At 39.7% G+C, this 15,518-nt stretch overlaps 1 protein-coding gene across 2 annotated transcripts in view; it reads right to left on the minus strand.

Moving 5' to 3' along the window:
- USP24 (ubiquitin specific peptidase 24) overlaps positions 1 to 15,518 on the minus strand; it is a 66,225-nt gene that overhangs the window by 2,560 nt on the left and 48,147 nt on the right. For both annotated transcript variants that reach the window (XM_074152369.1, XM_074152368.1), the window contains 20 exons: positions 15,320 to 15,439; positions 14,689 to 14,909; positions 14,198 to 14,322; positions 13,423 to 13,564; positions 12,943 to 13,093; positions 11,542 to 11,637; positions 10,782 to 10,885; positions 10,267 to 10,380; positions 9,420 to 9,516; positions 7,796 to 7,912; positions 7,087 to 7,179; positions 6,639 to 6,741; positions 5,509 to 5,630; positions 4,881 to 4,994; positions 4,542 to 4,607; positions 4,201 to 4,267; positions 2,379 to 2,457; positions 1,707 to 1,782; positions 542 to 628; positions 97 to 207 (listed from right to left, as the gene is read on the minus strand). In XM_074152369.1, the coding sequence (XP_074008470.1) occupies positions 97 to 207; positions 542 to 628; positions 1,707 to 1,782; positions 2,379 to 2,457; positions 4,201 to 4,267; positions 4,542 to 4,607; positions 4,881 to 4,994; positions 5,509 to 5,630; positions 6,639 to 6,741; positions 7,087 to 7,179; positions 7,796 to 7,912; positions 9,420 to 9,516; positions 10,267 to 10,380; positions 10,782 to 10,885; positions 11,542 to 11,637; positions 12,943 to 13,093; positions 13,423 to 13,564; positions 14,198 to 14,322; positions 14,689 to 14,909; positions 15,320 to 15,439 (2,205 nt within the window). The remainder of the gene's footprint in view (positions 1 to 96; positions 208 to 541; positions 629 to 1,706; positions 1,783 to 2,378; positions 2,458 to 4,200; positions 4,268 to 4,541; positions 4,608 to 4,880; positions 4,995 to 5,508; positions 5,631 to 6,638; positions 6,742 to 7,086; positions 7,180 to 7,795; positions 7,913 to 9,419; positions 9,517 to 10,266; positions 10,381 to 10,781; positions 10,886 to 11,541; positions 11,638 to 12,942; positions 13,094 to 13,422; positions 13,565 to 14,197; positions 14,323 to 14,688; positions 14,910 to 15,319; positions 15,440 to 15,518) is intronic.

Raw genomic sequence — 15,518 nt, forward strand, 5'->3', positions numbered from 1 at the left:
TTGTGTCTACATGCAGCGATGGTTCTGTCCCAAGCCCCAGGAACAAGCTGTCTAACAGAGCAAGGCAAGAGAAGATAAACATGTCCTTATTGTTACCTGCTGCAGATGTCTCTCTCCGTTCTCGTTGGCTGGACTACTTTCCGACCCGTTACTGCTTCCAGACTGATCCTTCTCATTCAGCAAGGCTGTGGCATAGGCCAGCGTGTCCTGAGATGGAAACAGTCCAAGAGAGTGTCAGGGGCCGTGGCGATACCTTCATCTTATAATCATTATTAATTAATTTTTTTCCCAAAGTTGATTCTGAAACAATACACCTGCTGTAGTGAGAGAGTTGAGTCACCACAGGTAATTATGAAGTATTGATTAATATCATCTAAGGGTTAGTTTTTTTCAGGAACAACCACAGGATCTGGGCTTCTAAAGGAAGAATGGTTTTAAGCGCACCAGAATATGCTAAAGTCGCCAAAACCAAAGATGCTAACCAAAAAGCAAAAAAGGAAATAACACAAGTTTAACATCGTCTCCCCAGATTGTGACGTACCTGTGCTGAAATTGTGCGCTGGAAGGTTTTTGCTGTTGACGTTTCATTGGATACGTTACTCTGTGGAGCCCAATAATGTTCAGACATCTGCATAAAAAGCCAAGAAAGCCATAAAATTCCCATATGAGTTTTACACGTGTAAAGCTTCATCCACTTGTGATGGTGGGGGAGCTAACAATTTGGAACAAGCTTCCTGAATCCTTTGGCAATGAGCTGGAGATCTGGGGCATAGACAAGTATGCACTTCTAATGCAGCCAGAACAGTCAGAGAGGCTGAAAATGCAGCTGAAAACTAGCAACCAACTCCCTTCTACGTGGTAAGCGGCAAGTTACTGGATGCCAGCTGAGGAGCGGTGGAGTCAGGGTTTACAAGAGCCAGTACAAAGTGAAAATGGGGACAGCAGGAACCTGTCAGCTCACTGTGTTTCAAGAGAAGAGCGGCAACAAGTTGTGCCAGCTGCACTGCAAGCATCCCGCTAATTCTGCTTCCCTTATTCAGTACGGCACTAGTTTACGGATCTGACATCTGCCTGGCAGCAGCTGTTGGAACAGAGAAGCAGCCTGGAGCTGGGGTACCATTGTGTGGTACGTGAAGCGCTGGGAGACCAAGCGTTGCCCTGCCTGACCGCAGGCCGATTCTGCTAAGCTCCAAGTTTGCCAAGCGTCCTTGGGTATTTATTAAAGATGTGTTGGTCAACCTATGTTAAGTTTAGAGCGAAGAACAAAAAATACACTTGTGGGAGGAAAAAGCTGCATCTGTCAACAGCCTCGTTTAGTGCAAAGCTGCAGTGATTCTGTAAGGAATTCACTCATTTACACGTTCCCTTGCATCAACATGCAGGCAATGGAAAATTGCTTTTTTAGAAAAAGGAAGCCTAACACGATGCAGGGGCACTGAAAGCTTCCCATGTGGCAAGGAATGATAATCATTGTGACCATTCACACTTGGTTTTATTCGCACATCTATGTCTGAAACACGTCGGGGCCTACTGAAGTTCTTGCACGCCATCAGGTTTGGCTTCATCCAAACCGTCCTTGTGAAAAATGAAGTAGCTTGTATTTTGCCTTAAGAGTCATCTCAAAGAGTCATATAAAGAATGGAGATTTCATAACTCTCATTGTAAACAAAGTGGCAGTTGTTCTGTTAAAGTTACAGCCAAATCACCTTTTTCTGTAGCCACTGCACAGCCCAACTCCAGTGGTGGGAATTCTCCTTGAAGTAATCTTTTGCAGTAGGGCACCTTGGAAATTGAAATTACGTTAATTAGTCACAACGCATTCTAGCAAACTTAAAATAAATTCAAAGACTTCTCTTTCTCTGTGCTGCTGCCCTTTGTATGTGGTGTTATCATCACAAACTCTGACCTAAACCATACAGCCCTGTTATTAATTGAATTAGCCAGAGCAATAACACCTAGTAAAGTTTACATGAAGAAGTCTACTACACAGATTCATGTGTTTCAGAACTACACTTTATCGGGACATATGCCAAGTTCCAAACAAAGAGAATTCAGCAATCACAATATTTCAAAAATCTGGGACAGTTTGCATATGTTTGTCTTGGTCTTAATGCCAGGCTCCTCTCTACAGGATGTAGCTGACCTTTGCCTTTAAAAACAGCAATTATCAGCCGTTATAAGAAATCCATCTCAGGTACTAATCAGTAAAGATTTCGCTTCATACAGAAACATGTCAAATCAAGACCTTTAAGCACCACTTATACCACCGTTACAAAAGATAAAGCTGCTGATCAAAAGCAGAAAGAGCAGCAGCCTAAATAGTTACAGCGGGGCCTAAGGTAGGGATGAGGTTAAATTCTGAAAAGGGGATTACTCACTTCTGAGCCAAAGTAACAAGGAACTTGACACACTGGTAACAACGGCTGCTGTCCACATGGTTGCTGTGGTGCATCAAGGCTGTGGGGAGGAACACATGGGTTAAAACACGTTAATTCGGATTTCTGTGTACCAGCCAGTCCAAAAACACAACAAAGATGAAGCTGAAATTTTAACTTCAGTGGTGGAAGTTATTTCTACAGATGTTAGCATGAGTATTTGTGTTAAACACACTGCTCTACTGCTGGCAGTTTTGCGTACTTCCACAACTCTATTGGATTAAAAATAGATCAAAGTGAAAATGCAGTAATTCTTCCAAATGCGGTACCTGAATTTTAAACAGTTCTCTCCTAATGCATTTGTTCTTCCCCTATAATCCACTCCGTGTTAGATAATCGCTATGGTTACATCTATCTGAAGGAAAAAATATTTGTTTGAAACCCCTACAAACAGGCCAGATCACCAACTGCCACCTGGATCAAAACTTGCAAAGCTAGAATATTTAGAGCTTCTTCACACAAACAAGCATAGCAAAAGTCAACAGCCATGAATCTCTCCTACGGAAGACTTGGGCAAAACTTCCTACCAGGAAGTTTTCTATACCGTGAATTCTCACGTCCTGGAACTTTCACTCCCGAAACTCAAAAGCAGTTCTTGTAAAATACGTACGATTTAATAACATTACACAAAAAGCCTTCAACATAAAGATCCAATTGAATAATTGCACCTCTCGTCTGGAGAGGAAAGAAGGTCACGTATTGCTCGAGTTACAGAACAGGATTAGTCCAAGTGGGACCAATTTGCCCAGAAACAAAATAACCACTTAACTATTATGTTACACTGCTGCATATTATCTTCTATCAGTCATACACGGAAACTACTAAAAACAGAGGAACACTGAAGATAAAAGAAAAAAAGAACAAAGCTAAACAGAACTCGCTAAAACAGAATCCAAAATAACTTCAGGTGAAAGCCGCAATCTGAAGCAGCTCCTCATGCAAACAGCTACGAAAGAGACGCTCGAGCTGCACTAACTCATCGGAGCTGCTCTTTGAGCACCATGGGGCTACCCCACATTTCTCCTGCACACTATGCGTCTTCTCCCAATTCCTATGAAGTAACCTCTCATCGCTTCTGAGACTTTTCTGGTGCTTTTGAATGCTTTAGTAACTTCACTTCGGTAAAGTTTTCATACCAAATGGAGAGACAACACTTTGTATGAGCAGCAACAAATGGGAGCCACCTATCAGATTACGAGGCCATCCTGCAGTTAGTATTAGCATCCTTCCATGCTGAACCACTTTCTTTTTATGGTAATTAGGATGCTGACAAAACAAAAAGATTGGCAATTTCTTGAAATGCATAGGAGATAAAAATTAATTTTTAAGGTTACAGAATTCATAGAGCTACTCCATTTATCCAAGGTACTTTTCTTCCCCTCAACACATTATATACACACTCTGATCTGCTGCTTATTTCAGAAAGTTGCTCCTTTGCCAACCTTTTGGTTAAGGTTCCTTAATGTCACTTCTTACGTATGTAAGTACCACTCTTCTCTGGGTTCACTGACTGCTGTTGTTGAAGAGAATTTTTTTTCCCCAGTTAAATACCTTTCCAGTTTGACATTACTATAACATTCTAATGCTTATTTTGGATTTTATTAGAGTGTTTTGTGGGGCAGTGGTGGCTAAATCAAATAGTGCAGAGTTGTTTTCCCTGAGAAGTTAAACAGATTAGAAGGATTAGAAACTGGGAGATGATATGAACCATCAGCAACATAAGGGTCAGTAGGAGACAGGAGCGTTCACCCACTGGCTTACTTGCCTATTAATCCATTTTCAGTTTCAAAGGCAAATTTGATGCGCTCTACTTGTAATGGGTCCTCAATAACCTGTTAGGAGAGGAAAAGACCAATATAAGTAAGCTGTGTGCAATACCCGTATCTATTCTACAAAATGGTGTTACCACCTTAATGTGAAAAACAAATAAGACTCGTGAAGTTTCATATAGCACCGGATTATCAAGACTGCGATTTAAAAAGTAATAAAAACTCCAAAGTGAAGGATTAAAAGATATGTGGATGTTGAAGCTACCAGTCCTGACTTTTTTCATTATGCATCGATATAAAAGCCTCTATCCTGTAGAAGTCTTTACCCTTCACCTACCAGTATCTCATGGAGCAACTGGAATATGTTTTTCAGTTCATGAGGGGGAGCAGTTTCCAGCTGAGTCTGCAAGTAAGAAATATAAAGTCATTTAGGTAGTAAAATATGCTGATGATGCAAAGAATTACAAGACAGCTTTACAGATTTTTGAGAATTTTTTGTTTAAAAAGTAAAAGCTAAAAAAAAAAAACCCAAACCCACCACTCTCAGCCCCTAAATCCAATGATCTGTACTGATTGTTCTGCAGATCCCAGCACCTTTATAACCCAGTAAGACACAGTAAGACCAAAGCCGAGGAGAAACACTGAGGCAAAAGGCTTATCTTGATTAACTCCATACCTTGATGAAGTGCAGCACAGTAAAGGAGAAGTGCTCATTACAGAAGCAGCAGTACACCACCATCTCAATGAGAACCGACAGAGACCCAGTGAGCTCTCGTAACGCGTACATCACCTAACGGGAAGGTGAAACCAGTTTCAGACACAGCCATACAATTATTTCTAAGAGATGGATCAAGTTTATTATAGAATGCTATTTTTTTCCAGGAAGGATGCTGTTTTTCCTCCCAGCATGGCCCAGTAAGCCAAACCCCCTGTCTTACAGCACTCCGTTCAGCTCCTGCTGCCCACCTCCAAGGGTCTGGTCAAGCACGGATCCATTAAATCAGAGCAATTCAAGTTAGCGCCTCCAGCTAATGGTAACTGACCGCATGGGCGCTTGCAGAATGTGTTCAGTTATCTTTGCTGCCTTTGTTAACTCTCTAACCAGACCCTTAAGTTTAGGGATATACTGGAAATTAAGAAGGAAATTAAGAAGGTGTCAAGAAGAAACCAAAGCTGCTGTCTTGTTTAGGCTCAAAATAATAACCACGTACTCCCTGGCTGGCTGCTTTTTAATATTCAGTGTTCAAAGAAATAACATTAGACCAGCTTTTAGGTTCAAGCAGGGCAGAATTTAGAACAGATACCTCCATTAAGTAAGGTTTTCCCTCAGACAGGAATAACAAGGCTTCCACTTCTTCATGGAGCGTCAAAAGCGGACCTGAAGCGGTGATGCTTAGAGGTGGACGCTGCTTAAAGAGACCAGGAGCTATAATAGCAAATACAAAAACAATCCACTAATAAATCAGATTGTTCTACACACGTTGAAGACACTGCTACTCATCTGGCACCACGCCATCTCTAATGACATTTATCTCAACCAGCTTATAGCTCGAATGGTACCGCTCCAAGTAACGATCTCTTGCACACTGAAGTGTCATTTATATTAGTGACAACATAAGGAAACGAACTGCAATAAGGCCAAAGCAAAATGTTTGTATTTACTATGACTACTTTAAGCTTTGATTTCACTCCCAGTCACCGTTGCACATTCATCACATTCAGAACGTTTATCATCCTTTGTGTTTTTTGACTGCCTCCAATTCCAGAAACTTTTAACCATAAACAGAAACCAATCATATGGTCCAACCTTTCCTGACAAAAGCACAGTCTAGACAAGATGGCCCAGCACCCTGTCCAGCTGAATCTTAAAAGTGTCCCATGTTGGGGAATTTACCCCTTCCCTGAGGAGATTTTTCCAATGGCCAATTGTTCTTCTAGTGAAAAACGTTGCTCTTGTGTCCAACTGGAATCTCCCCAGGAGTAATTTGTACCCATTAACCTCCACTGGATACCTCTGTCTCTTGTAAGAAATACCTATGAGAATATTTTATTGCTTGTTATTCAGTAGCTCTGTCTACTCCCCTTCAGATTAGCAAAAGGCTTAAGAAACCTAAACAAAATACAGCCTGTTCGGCTGCAAATCTGTCCCAGCCAACAATAACACAGCTTGATTTACTCACACGAGGAAACAAAGACCTTTTAGGCATATGGGGGAGGGTGGGAGGTCTAATAATGCTCATATAAAAATTTCCCTCCAGCCCCAGTGCCCGTAATACTGTTTCCTCTTTGTTTTGCTGTAAATATACTGAGAGGCAGTGGTAATCAAACGTATACCTTAAAAGTGATTGTATTTTTCCTCACTGACATTACGTTACTCCCAGTCAAAGTAACTGAAATGCAAAGGCACCAAAAAATGTAAAAATGCAATTCTTACCAACATTTCTTTGTGAGGAGACATCAGAGTGCAAAACCAGTAGTGCTACAGTATTGTGAAGATACCCAAACTCACGTGCTTGTGCTGAACTCCACCTGCGATTCTGTTTGAGCCAAAAGAGAGATTTAATTAACTTCTGACTGGTTGATTTAGTCAACTTCTGCTAAGTCAAAACAATGTCCTTAACAGTCCACCACCATGTTCTAGTACTTTGAGGTTGGTGAAAATTTTGTTATTGTCAAAACCATGGTGCTCACTTCTGCCAACACAGCTATTTTCATGTTAACTACACATAGGTAGGCTAAGACTTCCATGAAGTTTACAGAATAATCCATGTAGTAGCCCATTCTACCACATGAAAAGTATTTATCTATAATTTAAATGTTGTAAAAACACAGAGATGGACAAACTACAGCACAAAAAACCCCACATGCTACGTAAGCATTACCTGATTACTCTGCCGGTTGGGGCCAAGGAGAAAGTTGATCATGTGCCTCAAAGCAGAGTGTCTGAGAAGAAGACTGCTAGCCCTTATTCCCTGCTGTTTGGACAACAACAAAAAGTTACATTCCTGTGCAGGTAAAGAACTAATGCTCTAGGGAACAAACGTAAAAGGTACAGGCTAAACACTACCTTTCCTACTCTAAAGAAAAAGTTACATAGGTCAATAAGGTACACCTCTAAAACCTGTCTCATTATCTAGAGCACTTTATATAAACCAGACCAGAACCAGCATAGGCAAAATACATGTCCTATAAAAAACAAAACATAACAAAAAAGAATACAGAAATAGAGAGAAACCATACTGGGGTGAACAGCAGTTATTCTGTTTTCTATATGACAAAAATCCTGAAAACTTTTTTTTTTTTTTAGAACAGCCAAAACCACTCCCCCAAAACAGAAACCAAACATTCAGACTTTGGAATTAACATCTTCCATAGGTATACTTTACCTGTATATTTTTGTGTGATTTTATCCTAAATCCAGTGTTCAAACCCATTTACTTTTCAAAAACAGAAAAAAAAAAAAAGAATACTCTAATAAAAGTTTTGGAAGTGTTTCACTGGGCTGCTTAAATCTCCTGCGAATATGGATGATTAGCTGTTTTACTATTGTCCTTTAAAATTAAAATAAAATGAAAAAAAATGATTTCTTACCTTCTGTACAAAGTTGTTGAATAGCAAAAAGTACTGAGCGCAGTTTTTACAGTTTTCAGGTACATCTTTATCCAGCAGAGCAAGTAGCACCTCCAGTAATTGATGTAGACTTTTTAACTGTGAAAACAATTGTTAATTTGAATGTAAACAATGTCATCTACTGCTTAAAAATCTTTCAAAGGAGTTTCACATATCACAGTTAAGGTATGGTTAACAAAATCGTATCCGTGGTCAGACACTCTTGCTGTGATGGGTATGAATAGCTCACAAAGGATTGCAGCCTTCTCATTTTAAGTCCTCTGAATGAATGCTGCACATATTAAACAACAAAGTAACGGAAGCACTGGCATGTAGGTAACTTGCTCAAAGAGGTGGAACTCATCAGTTGCATAAGTTTGCACTATTTTTAATGCAATTCAAATTACTCCTCAGAGTGAACTGATGTTCAAATGTTCCAGTCGTTAGAGTAATACAAACCAAACCAGATTAGAAGTGCCACTCAAGGTCTCACGTTGTCGTACTGTCACGCTCCACTATGCAAAAACCAATGTTAACGCTTAGTTTGCATCAAAGCACACTAAGGGTATACACACTGACATATAATCTATTGCACCTCAATAATAAATAGTAATTAACAGCCAAGAGAAAATAACCCAAAACTATCAAGCTATATTGTAAACGTTCATCTCCCTACTACTGTACTCTGCCTGTAGGACCTCAGAGCAATCTTCCCCTAAAAGCTCCAAATAAGACAAGCTTTCTTAGCAGAAGCCTATGCAACTGTAGTGTCTTCCATCCATGACACTGGATCAAAAAGAATACAGACGCCCAGAAACCAGACAGAAAAAATAGTCTGTTTCATCAATTATTAAAATTTGATGTAAAAAAAAAAAAAATTATTTCAGACTAAACAAGACTTGGACACTTAAAAGTCTCCAAGCCCCCAACGACAGCTTACAGGAATATGCCAGAACACAGATAACACTTCTGTCCGAGTCCTCTTAATACAAACTATTTGGTTCAGGTATCCCGGGAGAAATAAGTCAATCTCAGACATTTTACAAATGATTCCTTTTCCCCAGATTTCCTTCTGGGTTTTCCTACAATATTAAGATTAGTCAAATGTAACAGAGCTGCACTTCCTAAACTTACTCTCAAGACTTTCTATTAGAAAATGAAGCCTTTGAATAATAACTATAGCTATGGTCTCTAGAACAAGACAGCTCAGTTACTACTGCTACAGGCTTCTGAGCAAGGAAGGAGAATCAGCTAAAAATTAAACTGATTTCTGGAATGTCTCAGTTACAGAAAAAACAGAATAAATAGTAAGAAAACAGTTTCCAAACTATTGAAAGAATATGTGATGTCAGTTTGTAAGACAAGCTGAAACCAGGCAGAGTTGTTTATAACCAGTACTTCGAACTTAAATTCTGAGAATTACAGAGCATGTTACCTCCTAGGGTAGGAGCAGGCAAGCATTAAGCTATTCAAGAAACGAAGCATGATCAAGATGAGAGCTTTTCACCTTGTTATTTACAAATCACACAGCATTGTCTGCAAACACAGCAGGAGACATTAGGTAGAGACAACCAGCAGGATCACTGGTGATCAGGTGACAACTAACCTTCTCCTGATAAAGCAAGGCACTGTCGAGGGTTTTTTCAAGAATAGTGGCTACAGCAACTCGCACCTCTCTCACACTGCATTCCAGGAGGAAAGTCCTGGAAGATAAAAGGCGAAGCTGCAAAGAGAACTGGAATCAACGTGTACACACGGTTTCTATGATTAAGTGCGGTGGTTATTATTTTTAAAAGGGCAACAGTCTGGATACTTCTTGTATTGTACTTCCATGGATAAGCTTTAACTTATTTTCTTGCACTCCTGCTTGTCACTGTAATATTATTTTATGCTTATTCATTCAAATAACAAAAGAGCCAAAACCAGAAGCTATCACAGAATCTTGTCCTTCAATGCAACTTCAAAGATAAAATTTTCTTCACATTGACACATCTAAGTGTGTCAGTTCTCCAAGAATTTGCCTTAGGTGTTTTCAAAACAGCGACTATCTGATCTTGAGCTTGCTGAGAAAAATTCTTGCCAGTTTATCTGTGATCTTTGTCAGGTAAGTATTTATCTTACCCCAAACACTTTTACCACGTTCTCCTTTCCCACAACTTGGAGGAGTGACTAGATATAATCTTAAGCACATTCCAAAGCACTTCACTGAATTAAACATCTGCACCCTCCTCCACATACACAGCGCTATCTTATTATATTTTCAGAATTACTCAGAAAGCTGCACAATCAGAAAATACTAGAACTAAAAAACTTCAGTGATTATCTAGATTGTCTTTTAAAGAATGCGCAGAGTCAACTCTTTGGGAATACGTCAGTATAGGCCAGATGACATTATTAGGAAGCTTTATCCATACATGAGACAAAAAACCTACGACAAAATTACCAGTACTTACTTTACAAGCTCTCGGCCCTCTGGCCCGACGAAATATTCAACTAACCACTGACAAGCATCAATGCTTTTGGAGAGCAGTGCATCTATGGTGGCAATCCATTCTTCTGTATCAGCCCTTTCACAAAACAGGGACAACCATCAGTAATGAAAGAGAAAAAACACCTCCAAAACCTAAGCCATGTTTCTTGTTTGCCAACTAGAAAGAGTTTTGACTTCAACTGAATATACATTAGGTGGCTTAAGACAAAAACACTTAGAGAACCATTTTGGAACAACCTGCTGGTTTTAAATCCATTAAAGCCTTTCCATGCCCAAACCACTACCACCAAAATGATGGACAGCTGGGAGCGACAGTAAAAGTCAGGATTTCTTTGCCGGGGGATTCCAACGCAAAGCAGAAATGTATTGCTACTCCTGTAACTGTCTATGCTACCCACAATATTTCAAGGTGCTGTAGGTATGTCAAGCAGGAAAACCTCAGAATATGTTTTTACAGCACCCAGAACAAGGCCTTACCTGAGTTTCTTCTTGGTTCGGAGATAGGTTTGGAAGAGGAACTGGACTGCCAGCTGTAAGCTCACCTTTGCCATGCATGGATAATAAGGATGCTTTACCTTAGTCTGAAAGAAACATCAAATTTATTTCAGAGCAGAAGTATGCCTGCAGCACATACGCTGTTCTCTTAAATAAATCAACGTGTTCTATCCAAGTAATTTACTTCATTTGGAAAAAATAAAACCAAGCATTTTTCTGTGCTAGAAACAGTCTCTGGTGCTGACTACGCTAGTTAAAAATATGCTAAAAACAAGAACAAACTTGCTGTAAAGCCCACTAAACCTGTGGACTTAATAAATGTGATAAATGCTGGTTTGTTTATTACTCCATTTAGAAAAACTTAATTAGTAAACTGCATTTCCAATGCAAGTATCAACTTTGAGGTGACTAACATCAACTTTTGGATCTTCCATACAGAAAGGAATTTCTGTCCCCCTAGACCTCAGTTTGCATTATCAAAAAAAGGTGTGTGTTATTTCAGAAATTTCACTGTGACACAGTGATGTTTCTCCCAGTGCTAGAACAGGAGGCCAGAAGTCAGCTTTGAGACAGATGTTATCAGCGTGAAAAATTATTGGAGACAATGAACTGCTCAGCTGGAAAAACAAAATCACGTCAACTCCCTCCCTTCCAGTTTTCCTGGCTGTGACCCTCAGAGCTTTTGTGGCTGTTTCTATCCAACACATCCTCAGTACTCTAAGATTAAAATCTAGGTACTTACAGCATTCAGTGAAGCTAAAGACAGAACAAAACTGAAGTAGTCACTACTGTACACATCTCTGTTCTTCATAAATTTCAAGTTTTCATCTCTCACCATCTGTAAAAGGCGGCAAAAATAAATTTAAAACGTTGTCAAAGTATATTTCTCTAAAATTGCACCTTTTATGTAAATACGTGTGGTGTTTAAAAACGGTTGTCAGCCCTATTCTTTGAACACTCTGAATCACTACTTCAGTGGAGTGGAAAATACATATAGGAAACTTAGAAGATTTGTATAAACCAGTGATTTTCTTCCAAGGACATTACAAAACACAAGAGAACAGATGACAGACTTAATCGTTTGGCCACTAAGGGAAGAGAAAAAAGAAGAAGTTGCTGATAAGTTCTATTTTTTGCTTGCTTTTAATAAAAAAGCCAAGAAATCATCCTTCAAACCTGAAAGGCTTGCTTAACAAATTTACATGTACAGAGCAAGGAGCCGTGGTGTAATTACAAGCTGCATCCCCAATAACGTACCTAAATGCCAAGCCCCTCTTTTTTCAAATGAGATTTTGCTGAAAGACACTCAAATTTGAGCCAAGTTCTGTCTACTGTAATAATACAACCCTGGGTACAAGAAGGCCTGATGTGACTATTAATGCTCTGATAAAGCCCACGTGGAGGCCATGCAGAGCTTATTCTGACTATGCCATGTACCATAAGCTCTCCTGCACTTCTGCAGATCAGCAGGAAGGTGTGTGTTCAGAAGGTCAAATATATACAAGGTTGTATCCTCTCCTGTACAGACCAGAGCTGCAGGCCTGCAGACTAAGACCTTCCTCTTATGACAGCTAAACCATATGCAGGTTCTATCATCCTCTCTGCTCTGCCAATGCCATCACACCTCTGTTTTCAGTCCCAACTTGCAAAGCTGCCTTCAACATCCTTGTTTTCCCCTTTGAGAACATATTCAGTATCACAAAAGTTAACAGACATAAACAGAATTGAAGCTGGTTTTAGTTCTTTCTCCCCCTTTTTACGTTCTTGTGAACTCAAGAACTAGATGACTGTAATTTGCCATCTTCTCCACTCTCCCTCAAGTGTTCTTCAAATGACGCATCTTCTCTGCTCTTATCTCTCCCTGCTTACGTGCTGACTGCTGACGTTACTTTACATTTGACTAATTCGCCAGCAGTTTCTTCAAAGTAAGGAATGATGGGTCAGTTTTGTGAGAAGGGGCAGCAAATAACGTACCACTGAGCAGCTTGTTAATAACTTTATGTCAGAATCCAGAATTATTTTATAGCTTTGCTTTCAAGAAGGGAATTACTTCACAGCCACCTTCAGAGTTACTGTGTTCCTCTTAGTATGTGTTTAAATTTCCTACAAGTAGGATTTAGTTGCCACTTTGGGAGTGCTCTACCTGATATATCCGCACAGGCATTTTCTCTACAAAAAGTCCCTTCTTTTCTCCTTTTCGAACCAGCTTGGTCAAGATGGAGAGGCGGTCGCTGTTGGGCCTGTGGGGTCGAGGTGATGACTGGGGTGAAATTTCTGGTGAGGATGGAGCAGATCTGAAATACATACAAGCTCAAGGTGAATAATGAAATCCTATGACAAATCTCCAGTTGAAGTTTAAGATTATATTGGTGTACTGAGATTTTAAGGCAAATTTAGATGACAGTCTAAATACTTCTTAAGGCCGTCAGTCAGCTTGAACTTCTTAGTGCAATAGCAACAGCAGTATGGAAGAGGAAATTATAAAAGCAATAAAAGACAAACCAACACAACAGAAGGGTGAGTATACTCCTTTGTTAAACGGGAATTATTCATTTCTTAGTTCTGGAGATTGGGTCTAGACATCAACACAGGAGAAACCTTTACAGACACAAGAAGAACTTACAACGAGAGGTCCTCGGCTTCTTGACGCACAACACTCACTCGACTTTTCTTTGGTAAGACCGGAGAGTTCTGATCAGACACTCTCTGGTAAAATAGCATGTAGGCGTTCCAGTAGCGCCGACGGACATCAGGGTAAGGGTTCGCTGATGGGAGAAAAGGCATTTGATGAAGCCCTTTGAAGGCTTAGTACCTTCTTCATTCCTATAGGGAAGCGAAACTGGGTGTACAAGTAACATACACTGTGCCAGTATAAAGTTATTTGTCAGATCAAAGCCTCAGTCTATGTTAGCAAATAATGAAAGCCTGAATTCTAAAGTATTTTTGCAAAAAACATATGTATTTTCAAAAGATAATTATCGGAATTATGAAACAAGTGCATATTGGTGGAAATGCATTTGGAATTAATTCCTACCATGTTCTATGCACAGTCATTTTCACTAGCCTAAAATAAGGCCTGGGATTTATTTTTTTTTTTGGGGGGGGAGGGAGAGGGGAATTGTTATGATTTTTTTGTTGCTTTTTTTTTTAACAAGGTGCCATTTTACTTTTGAATCTCCTCTGCTAAGTCTACGAAGTGCTGAACAACAGCAAATAGGGTTCAACCAATATTAGGCCATACACAAGCTGTTATGTCCTTCAGTAAACAGACGACTTCAGGAAAAAACTGCTTCTGAAGGATTTTTAGACTAAGTAACTTAAAGAAGATATAATGGACTGAGCTCTACCTTTACTGAGAACCACTATGAAATACAGAGCTAATGTAAATCACTGCTTACATTGATCATAGACTTTAGGTCTATACTCTCCACCGAAGCATTCATATTCCAAGGTTTCATCAGTTAAATCAAATTCTTCGACAACAGTGTCATTAAATTTATACCACTTTCCTTTTCCGCATCCCCTGTGATCAAAACACAACAGAAAGAGTTACTTGATTGTCTAGTAAAAAAAAAAACCAAACCACCCTGAATACCCTAGAAATGACAACTCACATTTGTTTTGACAGTAAATAGAAAGTTTAGTTCCATTAATGTCAAAGCTACATTTTTAAAAGAGTAAGCTTGATTGAAAATATGAGAAGCACATCACCTGCAAGTGTCATAGGAAGCCCTCAAACTGCAATACAAGGAACATAAGAATTCCTGAGGCTTTTATGTGTTATTGTCTTAATACCCACAGTGCTGTGTGTTGGCTCACTGTACCTCCCCAAAACAAGTAGGTTTTAGACTGCACTCAACGCCCTCCAACATATCTTCTCGGCCATTACCTCCTGTCCTTTATAAAGGAGTAGTAGTGCCCTGCATGCGCCTGGCCACTGTGAACTATCACACCAACAAGCTCATAGTTTTCCGTAGGGGCAACTTTCTTCCGTGGGGAGCCTCCACCTCCTTGATCTGTGTTTCTGCCATTGTCCCCCACTTCCGAGGACGAGTCCTGGCGAGCCATCCCTGACACAGTGTAAGGTTCCATGTTCAGCATCCAGGGAAACTGTTTGAAGAGACATTTCAGATTAACTGAGAGATTATATTGTGTACATGTTTAGTGTAATTTTATGAGAACGGTATTAATACTTCCTACATTGGGAACATCAAAAAAAACCACAGTACTTCAACTTTTTACCCTTATGACACAGAAGTTAAATAAGAAGTCTTTATGGATGTTTTTGCTCTTGCGTTCTGAAAGGATCCCAAGAATGATGCAGATAAGGACAGCTCTAAGGAGAAAAACACTTATTTTCTATACCATTATCATGTTTAAGTGTACCATGTACTCAAAGTCCCTGTAACAAACCGTGGGGAGAAGAAGGAAGAATGAATAGGAAGAGTGAGAGTCCACTCTGCTGTCCACTCCACAGCAAGGTGGGGGGGTGTTTGCACGTCAGAGAAAAGTTTCCTTACCCTTATTTGTTCATCATATTTAATAGAACGTCCACTCTCCCAGTCAAAGCCAAATCTCATCAGGTGAATCACCAACAGGCTAGGTAAGACCTTAATGCATGTGCGCTTCACTGTAGTTCTCTTAAAAAGAAAAAATAACATCACCTCTATCTATGTATCTCAAGCATTCTGTAGCATTATCCTATAGATGCACAATTGC

This window comes from Numenius arquata, chromosome 8 (genome assembly GCF_964106895.1).
Source record: "Numenius arquata chromosome 8, bNumArq3.hap1.1, whole genome shotgun sequence".
NCBI lineage: Eukaryota > Metazoa > Chordata > Aves > Charadriiformes > Scolopacidae > Numenius > Numenius arquata.